The 13,931-nt window shown below is 39.6% G+C and overlaps 1 protein-coding gene across 5 annotated transcripts in view; it reads right to left on the minus strand.

Moving 5' to 3' along the window:
- Positions 1-13,931, minus strand: part of SPEG (striated muscle enriched protein kinase) — a 130,888-nt gene that overhangs the window by 36,714 nt on the left and 80,243 nt on the right. For all 5 annotated transcript variants that reach the window (XM_060687850.2, XM_060687851.2, XM_087881614.1 and 2 more), the window contains 5 exons: positions 11,290-11,448; positions 10,309-10,498; positions 7,069-7,298; positions 3,163-3,282; positions 2,650-2,754 (listed from right to left, as the gene is read on the minus strand). In XM_060687850.2, the coding sequence (XP_060543833.2) occupies positions 2,650-2,754; positions 3,163-3,282; positions 7,069-7,298; positions 10,309-10,498; positions 11,290-11,448 (804 nt within the window). The remainder of the gene's footprint in view (positions 1-2,649; positions 2,755-3,162; positions 3,283-7,068; positions 7,299-10,308; positions 10,499-11,289; positions 11,449-13,931) is intronic.

The following is a 13,931-nucleotide window of genomic DNA, read 5'->3' on the forward strand; positions in this document are numbered from 1 at the left end:
TCTCACTTCTATCATTGTGAAAGAGGGGCAGCCGCAGAACTATCCATATTTTTCATGCTTTTTCATGCTTTTTTAATATTTCTATCACGTCTCCCTTTAGACATCTATCCTCTGAGATGGACTTCATCTGCGTGGATCTTATGGAAGTAACTGAGGCATATCTTTGCTTGGTTATCTTGGCGAAGTTTCAGCTGGTTGATCCTGAGGAAGTGAGTAGGGTCCACAGACAGCGAGTTTGATCACCTGTGCTCTGGACTCAGGACATCTTGGCTGGTCAAGGCCTCCTGAGACATGGCATGTGGTTGGATGCAAGTAGTGGTTAATGCCTCTTTGGAAGAGGGAATGGTTCTTCCTGAAGAAAGCAGTGGTCTTCCCCCTTCTCCAGAGACCTACCTTTAACCCAACTGTACTGCATTGGGTAACTTTCATCCAGTTTCCAAGCTTCCCTTTTTAGAGAAGGTTGTTGAGAGGCTGGTGGGCACTCACTCCAAAGAGGAAGAAGATTTTCTGGCTCTTTTTCAATCAGGGCTCAAGTCAGGTCATATATGTGATAGGATGACTGTGTGGATGACTTTGAGGAATTGGGGATGGGGGTGGTGCATAGATCTTAGCCTTACTGGGTCTCTTCGCCCTGCTGGATAGCCTTGTTGCCTATCTCAAACCAGTGTTTGTAGGTGATGAACAAACATAAAATCATGGTATATTTTTGGATCAGTTTAGGGGGCTGGCCTGTGGTCGTTCTCATTTTTCTGTAGTCATGTCCAGTTGGTGTTAGTGGTGGGGAATAGTTAGGTCTGGGTTCTAGCCATTAATCACTCTGTGTGTTGTTTCTTTTTGTACTTTTCCAGTTAAGTAAGGTGACAGGAACTTCATCTAATGCAGTGCTGCTATACATTAAAGAAGAGCAAAGCTCTCTTGGCTGCCTTATATGCATTCCTCTTAATCATTCTAAGCAGGGAGTTTGTTCTTTTCTTAAAGCATCCTTACACAAGGCATCCTTACACAAGGCAGATATTCGTAACATCTCTGATCTCCGGGTCTTTCGCTGTGCCCTCAAGACCCTACTGTTCCGACAGGCGGGGCTGTCTAAATGAATGATTTTAAATTGGGTTTTAACTTTGGGTTTTAAAATTCGGCCAAAACGATTTAATGATTTTAATTAATTTTAACTATGATATTGTATATTTATGTTTTAATTTTGGCTGTACACCGCCCCGAGTCCTTCGGGAGGAGGGCGGTATATTATTATTATTATTATTATTATTATTATTATTATTATTATTATTATTATTATTATTATTATTATTATTATTATTATTTCTACTCGGATTCCCAGAATCCTTTTCCTGATCAATCAGAGACAGTTCACATCTCATTAATATATCCAGAAGAGCCTTGGTGGCACAGCAGAATAAAGCACTGTTAAGTACACCAGCTGCCTGCAATTACTGCAAGTTCAAATCTCACCAGGCTCAAGGTTGACTCAGCCTTCCATCCTTTCGAGGTAGGTAAAATGAGGACCCAGTTTGTGGGGGCAATAAGCTGACTTTGTATAAAAAAGAACACCGCTTGGCGGGGAGGGCCGAAAGCCCTACTAAGCAAGTATATACAAAAGTATGAAGGCTATTGCTTCACGCATTGTAAGATGCCCTGAGTCTCCGGAAAAGGGCAGCATATAAATCGAACCAATAAATAAATAAATATTTTTATTTATTTTTTTCTTCCCATCAGTATCTATTCCTTGGCACTTCTTTACCCTGTTTCTCCCAAAATAGGACATACCCTGATAATAAGCCCAATTGGGTTTTTGAGCGCATGGCAATAAGGCTAAGCACTTATTTCAGGATTCAAAAAAATATAAGACAGGGTCTTATTTTCGGGGAAACACAGTACATTGAACTGTTTTTGTTATTTTGATGGGCATTTCTCAAATTTAGAAAAATCCTTCAGACATTGTTAGCAATCCTGCTTTGATTTTATTATGCTGAATGGTTTTGTTTCATTAGCAAACCTGACTGCCGTGCTACTCACTTCTAATATCAGATCATTTCTAAGCAACATATACCCTGGGAGGAATCCACCAGTCCTTGTATGCCATGACTGCTGCTGAATCTGATAAGGAGCCCTTGGTGATGAACCTTATCAAATGCTTTTTGTAAGTCCAAATTCACAGGATCTGTTGGATCACCTTTGCCCATAAATTTCTTGAAAGGTTCATGTTTAGCAAAGTCATATCAGCACTGGGTGGTTTTTGCTCTCCAAAATCACGCCTTCTGCAAGGTAAAATCTTGTTAATAGTCTAATTAACAAGATTTTACCTTGCAGAAGGCGTGATTTTGGAGAGCAAAAACCACTCAGTGCTGATATAGACATAATTGGCAATTTTATGCTGCTGAGTAATGCCCTTTCCATATCAACAGGACCCAGGTTGAGTGGGAAGCAATAGAAATTTCAATGGCAGCTATCAATTAGAGGGGACTTTGTCACAAAGAACACCGCAGATTGTGCACACAAGTGCCCAGGAACAACTACCTGTTTGCTCGGCACATGTTATGGCCTGCCTTTGAAAATCCACTAAACTCTAGAACAGTAGAATCTGGGAGTAAAGATTTCCCTTTGCATGCCTGTTGCCTTCCTATCCTTGCTTACCAATAGCTGAATCCAGCCACTTTGGCGCATTCCAGTTCAGTGTGATACCTCTGCCAGTGACAGCTGCTATGGTGGGTGGACCATCAGGAGGTGTGGGTACCACATCTATAAAAGACAAACATAGGGAAAGGGAAAAAATAGTGCTTTATTTTCTAATCAGAATTACCTCTGGTCTTCCTCCCTTTCATCAGCTATATCAAGAATTCTGTTGTTTTATTATTAAGTCACTTCAAGTATTTACTGTGCCCAACAACTGTATATTAGATTGTTTTCTACACATACCAGTCAAGAAATAGAGAGCTAGGCAGAATCTCATGTGCTATAGGAAGATAATCTCTGCAAGGGTTACAGACCAGATGGAGGTCATGTCCTTCTTTTTATTCTCATGTCCTCCATCCAGCAGGCATAGCCTTAAAACCAAACAGGTGTATCCTAGCACATCTGGAATGCTTAAGTAGAACCTTGTCAAAAATGAATAGGGACCTCTTCCCATGTCCCAGCTTCTTTCCTTACCTGCGACATAAAGGTGAGCATAGCAGGTGGCTTTGCCCACTTTGTTGGCAATAACACTTTTATATACTCCAGCATGGGCATGATTGACAGAGTTGAAGGCCAAACGGTGTACATCCTTATCTGCGAAGAGGAAAGAAAGGTGGAGAGGTGAAGTTTAAGAAAAGGACACAGAATGAGATTATAATATTTGTTGGAGTTGGGCACCAATATTTTTAGGAGCAGGCAGCTAACTGATACAGAGAGACTGTAGGAAAACACCGCTGAGGAAATAGTATGGAGAATATAACGGGAAAGCTGGCAAGAAAGGAGTATTTCCAGGGCTATTTTAAGAGCATTCTTCCTTACAAATTTGAGAGGTGAACCATAGAGACAGGTGATAACCGAGCTGTATGTTAAGTTACTCTGCCAGCTATCCCTCATCCAATCCTGAATCAAATTGTAGCAGTAACAAACTCAGGCAATGAATTTTGAGTATCATGAATAGGAGCGAGAAAAAAATAAATTTAGGACACTTCAATTCTTCATCCCTCAAAAGTAGCTTGAACCTTGTGGTCATTTTCATTGGGGCCAATTCTTGATATTTTCAAAACACCATTAACCAGGCAATATTCCCACCAACTGACCAATCAGAGAATAGCATTCATCAGTCCTCCAACCCCCTCCCATCTGCTTTTATTTTCTGTTGTATACAGTTTGGCTTGAGTTTGGGAGTCCCAAGCCAACATGTTTAAAGCTGACTAGAACTTTCCTTCCTATTAGCAGACAATGCTGCAAATGACTGAGATGCAAATATGATTGACAATCTAAACCAGTGTTTTTCAACCTTGGCAACTTGAAGATGCATGGACTTCAACTCCCAGAATTCCTCAGTACAATTTTTATCTGATGAGTGGCATTCTGATAAAATAGTAAATTTCCATTAGGAGAAAAACCATAGCATATGCAAGATTGTGACCAACTTGGAAAGCTAGAGGACTAAATGTTAAAGAATTAATTACTTAATTAATTGATGAACTAGAAGGAAGGGAAATAGATATTTGCTATATTTGTGAAAAAAGAGAAATAAGAAAGTTGTAATAGATACGAATGAATCTTGTTAAATGGAACTGATGGATATATATGGAGAAAGTTAAGGCATAGATTATGAATCAAGGAGCTAAATTATATCAGGTGACATGAACTGATATCACCTAATGTTGAGGAGATGCATATAAAAATAGGGATTCATAGGTTAGGGATAATTGTTTGTTAAACTCCAGTGAACAGTGATAATTAAAGATGTGCAATATTTAGATCCCACTAGATCAGGTTGATTTGAATCTAGGGTGGACACCCTAAGCACTCTAAATGTTCTAAAGGAGTCAGGTCTTTCACTAGGTTTACAAAGAAACCACATGGGATCAGGAACATATATTTGAATTAAGGAACTGATGACAAGATGGTGACTGTCACCACCTCTTTACTGGCTTCTAACTCAGAAGGTGACCTTGGCAAGTACTCAAGAGATGTGTTGAGACTATCACATAAGCCAATTGCAAAAGTCACTGAAGGAGAACTCCAGCTCCCAAATGCTGCAAACAATCTGGTCCAGCGCCAGCATTTTGTCAAAGGCCACCCATGTCCACGCAGGATTGGATCAAGTGTCAGCCTCCTCAAATTTTCCTGCAATCCCTCAAAGGGATACAATTCACAGTTTGAGGACCAGAAGCAAGAACGTACACAAAAATTACAGGAGTTTATGAAGTATGCTTAGGAAAATGTTTGATAAAATGGTGTTTGAAAAGGTATAAGAGGTGACAATGTACAAATCTGGGAAGTGGAGTGAGGCTTTATACCAGGCAGCAAATGTGCAGACGCTATTTTTGTTGTTCAGCAAATCATAGATAAATAGAGGAATCTGTGGAAGAAAGTTTATTCTAAATTTGTGGATTTGGAGAAAGACTATGATAAAGTATATAGACATGAATATGGCCTGTACAAATATCAAGTTAAGGATGAGGTGCTATCTGCAGTAAATGAAAATATAGCATATAAATGGAATATTTAGTGAATAGATCAATACTGAGCAGGAAGTAAAACTTAGCCGTTTGCCACCTTTGGTTATTTAATGGATTTATGGATGGTTGTTTAAGAAATGCTTAGGATGTCATTAGAGAGGCCTTGGTTGGGGATGTGAAGCTATGTGTATTTTTGGATGCAGATGATACCATGTGGTTGGCTGAGAACTCAAATGATTTGCAGTGAATGGTAAGTAGATTGTATGATGCAGCAAATAATATGGATCTGAAAATTAATATATCTAATAACAAGGAAACTATGTTGACAGGAAGGTGGAATAAATAAGTTGCAAATTACAGCTAAATGGCAATATATTAAGTAAGTAAATGACTTTCTGTAACTAGATAGAATATTTATTAAAGGTGCAAATGCTAGTTAAAATGTAGCAGTATGGAGTCTGTTGCAAGAAATGAATTTATTTATACTTATATCAAATATAGACCACCACCCATCTCACCGACTCAATACAGTGTATAATTAAAAATATTAAAACCATGTAAAAATATTATATTTCAATAGGAGGAGGTTAAAACAAGAATAGTATACATAATTAAAATTAAAAAGGTAGGGGGGAGGGCCTTTAAGATGCTAACCAACTCCAAGGTGGCATTATGTTGAAAGAAGCAAAAAATGGCTATTTTTTAAGAACTTGCTTCTGCCCATTTTATGTAAGGGAATAGGGTGTCTTAGAAAAACATAAATGTAAATTGAATGCAGGGGGGATGAGTACTGAAGACAGTGTATGTGTGGAAAAAGAAGGGGACAGAGCAGTGGTGAAATCTAAAATTTGTTACTACCGGTTCTGTGGGCGTGGCTTGGTATGGGGGGGGGTGTAATATGACTGGGTGGGAGTGGCCATTTTTTTTTACTTTTAAAAGCATTTTTTCTACAACCTCTTCGGCGAAGAAGTTGTAAAAAAATGCTTTCAAAAGGCTCTGACGATCCCAGCTGAGTTGCCTGATCGGCAGAGGCTTTTTTGCTTTTAAATGCCTCTGATAATCAGGCAACTCAGCTTGGATCGTCAGAGGCTTTTAAAAGAAAAAAAGCCTCTGCCGATCAGGCAACTCAGCTTGGATCTTTGACGATCCCAGCTGAGCCGCGCGATCATCAGATGCTTTTTTTTTTAAAGCATTTTTTCGGCCGAAGAAGTTGTAGAAAAAATGCTTTTAAAAGTAAAAAAAAAAGCCTCTGATGATTGTGTGGCTCAGCTGAGCATGGGGGTGGGGGGACAGGGATTTTTGCTACCGGTTCTCCGAACCACTTCCATCGCTACCGGATCAGGCGATCTGGTCCGAACCGGGAGCATTTCACCCCTGGGATAGAGTCAAGAATTCCAGTAAGTATGGAATACAGTTGAATGACTATACTTGGTATGACAGATAGAATGAATGAAGAGTAGAGGTATTTATGAATGACGGGTGAATGGGTCAAGAGGAAGAAGACTGAGAAAGTTATAATTGGATAAAGCTGATGAGATCCTATAAAAGGGAGAGGTTAGAAATTTAAAGTAAAAAAAAAATCGCCATATGAATTTGCAGATGGATATATCTGTACACTCAATCCAGTGTACACAGGAAAAAATGGTGGTATGAAGAAAGAAGCAACTGCTATATAAGCCTAATTGCTATTGCTACTGCTTGTTCATTCACACCCAACCAGCTGGCAAGGAAGCAAGCAGGCAGTAGAGCTCAGGGCTAATAATAGACAGAAAATCTGATGGCTATTGCGGACAAAGATGGCAGGCCCCTCGGGTGGTTACTTACCCAAGGGCCTCCCCAAAACGTGGAACTGACCCTATTTCATATAGGAATTCCCATGTGTGCAAGAAACCTGCAGGATGGAACATACACTGTGTCATTCGACGGTCCTCAGAGCTCTCGATGCGCCGCCCATTATGGAACCAGGTAATGGTTGGATAAGGAAGACCTGCCACTTGACACTCTAGCACAGCTTCTTTGGATTCCACCACATCCAGATCATGCAGCGGTCGCAAGAAGTCCGGCATGGTAAAGCGTTCAACTTCACTCTCCCCTTGTTCTGGTTCTTCAGGGATTGATGGCATCTTCTCTAGCTTGGAACTGCAAGAGAAAGGAAGAAAGGAAATCCCACAAATGCATCAACCAATCCAGCTACTGGGGTGCTTGCATATGTATCTTATTTATCTGACACTTAAATATAAATAAAAACTTTCAATGGTAAGATCTCTACAGCAATGGTACAGCCTGCCTATGGAGGAAATGGTTCTCCATTCTGGGAGGCATTTAAAAAGATAAGAGATAGCCACCTCTTATGGATGTTTTTAATAGTTCCTTGCACACTATAGACCAGGGCTGTCAAACTCACAGCCCGCCGGCTGGATGCGTCACGCATTGGATATGCCCACGCCTAGTTTAGCAAAGGGGGCGGAGTCCCAATACGTCACGTGATGCTGCCATGACGCTGTGAGTTTGATACCCCTGCTATAGAAAGTTAGACAAGGTGATCCTTGTCTAGTGAAGGGGTCTGTTGCTGAAAGAGGAATTTCAGGTAACAAAAAATCCTTTTTGTCAGATGAACTTCCTTCATTTAAGAGTATAGGCCGCAATGCTTAAACTTTTTACTCTGAGGCCTACTTTCCCTTTTGGTTCACCTTCTTGGACAAGAGGGATCATGCCACAGATTTCCAACTCTGTGGCTTCACATACAGGTGTAATGTTCCTTTTCCCTTTTGAGCAAAGAGAAAACTACCTCCTATGGACAAGCCACAACTACGCCTCAGAGGAACAAACATGGAAAAGGCAAATATCTATTTCTAAAATACATCACATCAAAAAAAGAAGAAGAAGAAGAAGAAGAAAAAGCACAGGGAAATCTGTTGCAAATATTCCCCAAGGAGAAAAAGTATGAAGAGAAAAGAAAGACTTTTCATGGTTAATGGAAACTCAAGCAATCCCAAAGGGACTGAGTTCAAGGCAAGTAAATGTGGGTTATGATATTATTGCATGGAAAATATGCTGGATCAATCCTGTCTTTTAAATGAAGTATAAAGGCTTGGCTTTTCTCCCAACCTCTGGGTTAGACGCAGGATGTGTGTTCTGTTCGATATGTTGATTCCCTGGTTATCACCTTTTTTATATGTTTGTTATATTGTAAGTTATTGTACGCTGTCCAGAATTACTGTGCATTGGGTAGCTCTATAAATATGATTTATAAACAAATGCATTTTATCCTGTTTGACTATGTGGGGATGGGATAGGGAACAGGAATCCACAACTGATTTTTTTGGCAATGAATGCATAAAGATAGACAGAATTACAAGAATAAATCAACCAGGTTTGGGATTATGTATATTAGGAGATTTATAGGAAAATCTTTGTGTGTTAAAAGACGTTAATGTAACATTGAATTCTGTAGCACAGCTGTGCAATTTGACAATTTGTCAAAAATTGTGGTTATATTGAGCATGGAAGGGGGATGATGGAAAAAATAATTATATTAAGAAATTGGAAAAGTGGCATTATTCTAGATGTCAAGGAATGGTTGTAGGAACTGTGTCATCTATCCGTTTTGGAAAATGGCAACATTTTCTACCAAAAGATGCAGTAATATGTAATATTATGGCAGAAATTTTGTCATATCTTACAATAGCATCTTGTATCGGTTGTATTATTAGTGAATTCATTGGTTAACCAATGATTATTGAAGAGTATAAATAATAAGATAGACCTTTTTTCCTTCTCAGTTTGTATCTTTAATTGTTTAAAAGTTTTAAAAGTTTTTTGTACAGTTATTGTTTGTTACAAAAAACAAAGAAAAACCAAGCAAGTAAAATCAGTGTTGATGTTCTTCTCAAGCAACTCTTTTAAGAAAAAGGAAATTATAGTATTTTAAGATAGGAAAAACTAGTCAACATCTCCATATTTTCCTGGAGCAACATATAACATATAGCTAGCAAAGCTGTTTTCAATGGCCATAGGAGAGTTTTCAATTGCATTCAGTAATATATTACAGGGAATTTATGATATCAAAATTATTTCAGATTGTGGTCCACATTGGAAAGGGGAACCTTGTTTATCAAATGAAAAACATTTGCTTTTAATACAAGATAAGGGGGATTGCCCAACTAAATTAATTTTTTTGATTGTCTGACTACTACTTTCCATTATCCAGGATGCCTAGAAAACCTTTGTTTTTAAGCAGTGGCAGGGACTGACTTTGGAGACAACGGATTCACTCTTCAGGGCTCTTTTTATATTACATGTAATTGGTTCAATTGGCCTTAATAGAAAATGTCTCTATTTTGTCTTGATAATGTCCCTGGCCTCAAGCAAGCTAATTATAGTTTGCTGATGCATCAGAAGTTCTGTGCTCTGAAGCATCTATAAAATCTGGAACTGGAAAACAGGAAGGGAATCCTCTGAGAAAGCTTGTAAAACCACAACCAAAGCTGGTTCCCACAACTTCTGTCTGTCTGTTTGTCTGTCTGTCTGTCTTGGGGTTTATTTGTGCATTTAAAAGCTACAGTGCACACAGTATTTTAAGGCAAGCAGCTAGGCCATGTTGAAGTCGGTCTTCCAGAATTGCACATGAGACTTAATCAGAACAGTAGCCAAATCTGGTCCCCAGATTTGAGTACAGAGTGATCCCCAAATTTAAAAACTCTGTTTTCAAGAGTTGCTCTTAATTCTCTCATGGGCATGAAGTCCATCAATGGTTTTATATCTGTCAAGACAGCAGCCTATTTTAATGCATGAGCCTTCCTGCGGGTTCATTGGCTAATGGAAAGGCAGAGATGAAGCAAAAATATCATTGGGTCAAAATCGAAATCCAGTAAAACAAAGTACACCAATCTTTTACCTAAGAGGATTTAAAATAACCAAAGAGAGTTAGAGCCCCATCACTGGGGATCAGGTCATAAATGCATTGCCATAACTAAGGATGCTTAGTTGACTTTTTGGCAATGTCATGGCTATACAGGCATATTCAATTGTACACAAGTCTCTAGGAACTTCATTGGATGTTTCCATAACCAATCCCCTCTCAGCCCTTTTTCCTCCTCCTCCTCCTCCTCCTCCTCCTCCTCCTCCTCCTCCTCCTCCTCCCACTCACATCTGGGAGCTAGCTGCTGGCCGCGGCTCCTCCACATACAGCTCTGCGGTGCACTCAGCTCGGCCGTGCTTGTTGCTGGCACTCACCCCGTACTGACCCTCATCCTCGGAGCTCACATGCAGGATGACCAGAGAGTGGAGTCCCCCGTCTTGCTGTATACGCATGGTTTCCCCCTCTTGTACAGGCTGGCCTACATCAGACACATGACAGTCAGAGTCTGACCCAGAAAGGAGTAGAAGACACAAATGGGTACCAATTTATATGAAAGTTAAAACCTAGCATTCAGGGCTCATGGGAGCACTAATAACATATAGCTCTCTAGGTCTTGGACCATTATTAAGATCACTGGCAGAATACAGCGAAAAGAATCTTCGTGTTCCCTTTCCATAATCTTGAGGGATAGAGAGATACATTAAAACTTTTTGGCATGGCAGCAACCATATTTTTCCTGAAACTACTGTCATAATCAGGGACCAGACATGTTCTCATTACCAACTGGTAGATTAACAGGTCACTTACCACCCCAGAATAGAGGCCAAGCTCTGTTGAGAAATGGCTATGCCGAAAGGCCACTGCAAAGAAACATGTTAACAGTGAAGGGAAGGCTGCAAGATCTGGATATGGGTAGTGTGGATACTTTTCACCTCAGTAGATTTTGGTGGGATTCGGGCTCAATGATGTCTGAAGCCAGAGCAATTTTTTTCCCATTGGTTGTTAACAGATACATTTGATCACTAGGAGACCAAATACTGATTTCTGATGTGGCAACTTATTGCAAGTCTGGCTATAGATGTTCCCACAACCTTTTGAAAGAGAATAAGATTTAAATCCTGTGGTCTTCTGCCTCTTTACCACCAAGCCTGGCCCAAGTAAGTGGACAACAATCCATGTATATTGACCCTCCTTCTATAGCCATGTTGCCTGATCTTAGAACATCTTGTAAACCAGTGTCTCTGAACTGGAAGGGGTGGGGGGAATTACCAAAGTGGGTCCAAACGATGGTTGGTGGGGGGTCCCCACTGATCTTGCAGTCAAGCCGTGCTGTTCGTCCTTCCACTACAGCCACAGTTTCCAGTTTGCGGGTGAAAAGGGGATGGCGTGAAGGCCACACTGTTAGTTTGGCACTGCAGGTCAGCTCATCTGCAAAGCACAGTGGACAGTCAGCAAAGTATCCACAGGAATTTATCTTTTCTTTGCCTTTAAAAGCTTTGGAACCTAGTAAGACTCTAGGGCAAGGAAAGCAGCTTGCTATGCAGTTGGCTTTTCCTGGTCTTGAGATATATAGGTAAGTATGGAAAGATATTAGGCAGGGGAGAAAAAGAGCCAGTTTGATGGAATGGCGAAGGTGCTGGCTTAGAAATCAGAAGTCAATGAGTTTTAGTCCCATATTAGGCATGAAAGCCAGCTGGGTAATTTTGGGCCGGCCTCTCTCTCTCAGCCCAACTCACCTCACAGGGTTTTGTTGTGGAGAAAAAGAGGAAGAGGAAGGAGTATTATGTATGTTTATTGCCTTGAGTTATTTGTAAAAAAATATGAAAGGCAAGATTTTTTTTTTAAAAAAAAGAACCTCTCAGAAAGACGAGAATATCCAGAAAATGAAATTAAATTGCTTTTACTCTTTCTGTACCCTTCTTAAATGTTGTTACTGCCTCTGAAACCCAAATTCTTCTTGGAAATGGAACTCTAGAAATTGGCATTTGGCTATGGATCCACTCTTGTGCTTTAAATTACACTTTTGCTGACACATGAAATGAAATATCTGATAAATGTTGGCAGGGCAGATTGTAAGTGAGGCCAGATCAGAACTAATTTCATGGCAAACCTGCTTGGAACATTTCTCCCAATTCAGAGCAACTCTGCTTCCATTCCTACAGAAACCGAATCCATTCATCCGGTTGTATAGACAGGGATAAAGTTTGCCAGATCCCTTCCAGCTTTCTGCTTTACAATATTTTTCCCCTCAGTCTGGGAGTCAAATGTAAATAACGTGTAAATTTTCTCCCTGTAAGAATGTTACAGCTACCACTACCAAAGCAAGCTTGTTTATTTAAATAATTTCATAATATTACTTCAACAAGTAATCCCTAACTCAATTTATGTATACCTAGGGTGGTCTGCATAAAAGAATGTTACAATAAAAATCAGCCTGCTATAAAGCTGCCATAGCTTGTCACAAAGGTGAAGGAACTTTGAAAAGGGTTTTTAGTATTTGCCCTTTTTTTCTCATATTGTATTGGTCCAATAACCTGTGAAACATATTTGACCAGGGACAAACTCAGGTCAAAAGCATGGAATGTAGTATCTTTTTCAAACCATTTTGAACTTCCTTTAAAATCTAGTTTCCCTTCAGTTTGTAAAGCTCTGCGATCACATTTCTGCAATACATTAAGCAGCTTCCTAAGAATTAATCTAGACACTAATTTTTTTGGTATTTTGTTTTATTATTGATCTGAACTTCTCTGTGTTTCTGCCAGGTGTCAGACTAGAAAACATGTGGAGATGAGCTTTTCAGTGGTGACCCCCATGTTTATGGATGCCTCTCCTTCCCAAAGGAATATACATCTGATTCCAGTCTTGTTTTCAATCTGTTTAATTGTTTGGTGCATTTTATTTGGGCTGTTCAGCTAAGCTACATATTTTATACTGCTGCTTTAGTTCAAGACCTTACAAATTCTGTGTGTGTGTACATTTTAGTGTACTTGATTGTAAATTGTCTTATGATTATTTCGGCTTCTAAAAAGCGGAATAATAGTTTTAAAAAAAACAGAAATAAGCAAGAGTGCAAAATTGTTTCCAAATAATGTTCTTTCACTCCAACTTTTTCCAATGAAATAGTGGCCAGAAAAATACACTTTGAGCTCTTTTACATAGAGCTTCTAATCATGATGTTCTGCCTACTTTTTGCTTCCCAACTCATTTACTGCCAAGGAGAGATACCTAGATAGAAGGAAGAAAATTGGCATCTTGCATATGTAGATCTGTTGATTTTTAGCTAGATTTGGGCATGGGTGCATCGGAAGATCAAAATACAGTCAGTACAGAATTTACAGTATCTAAATTCTGATAATGGCAGCACCTGATTGGTTTTGGCTATTTTAAAAAAAAAAACCCTGGCAATATTATACCTGGATAGGAGACCACTACAAAATCCCAGGGTTGTGAACAAGAATGGTAAGTTGATGAAACATCCTGGAAGGAGGAGACAGCAAGCTACTTCAACACTAAGAAAACTATAGACGTGCTCGTGGAATCACTAGGACTTAAGCACAACTCAAAAAGGGATATTGCTTTACCTTCAGTGTAAGCCAGTGAACTACAAAAGCCAAATGATTTCTTCTGCAAACATGTGCTCAGGAATTTAGCCTCAAAAATAATAATCTAAACATCAGTTGATAAATTTAGTTCTGGCTGTGGGTATCATTTTTCCCCCCTCTTTTCTCAGTTTAACCCCTTTTTCATTTTGTAAACAAATGTCAAGGACTACCTGTATCGCAAAGATGGAGAACGTAAGGCTTTCCAGCTGTTGCTAAGCTGTTCCCAGCTCCAATTCCAATCTACATCCATCAAACCACAGCTCAAACATTGTAAAGTACCTGGCCTGGTGGCTCAGCAGACTGATAGCA

Source organism: Pantherophis guttatus, chromosome 1 (assembly GCF_059756535.1).
Source record: "Pantherophis guttatus breed Tessera chromosome 1, ASM5975653v1, whole genome shotgun sequence".
Lineage (NCBI taxonomy): Eukaryota > Metazoa > Chordata > Lepidosauria > Squamata > Colubridae > Pantherophis > Pantherophis guttatus.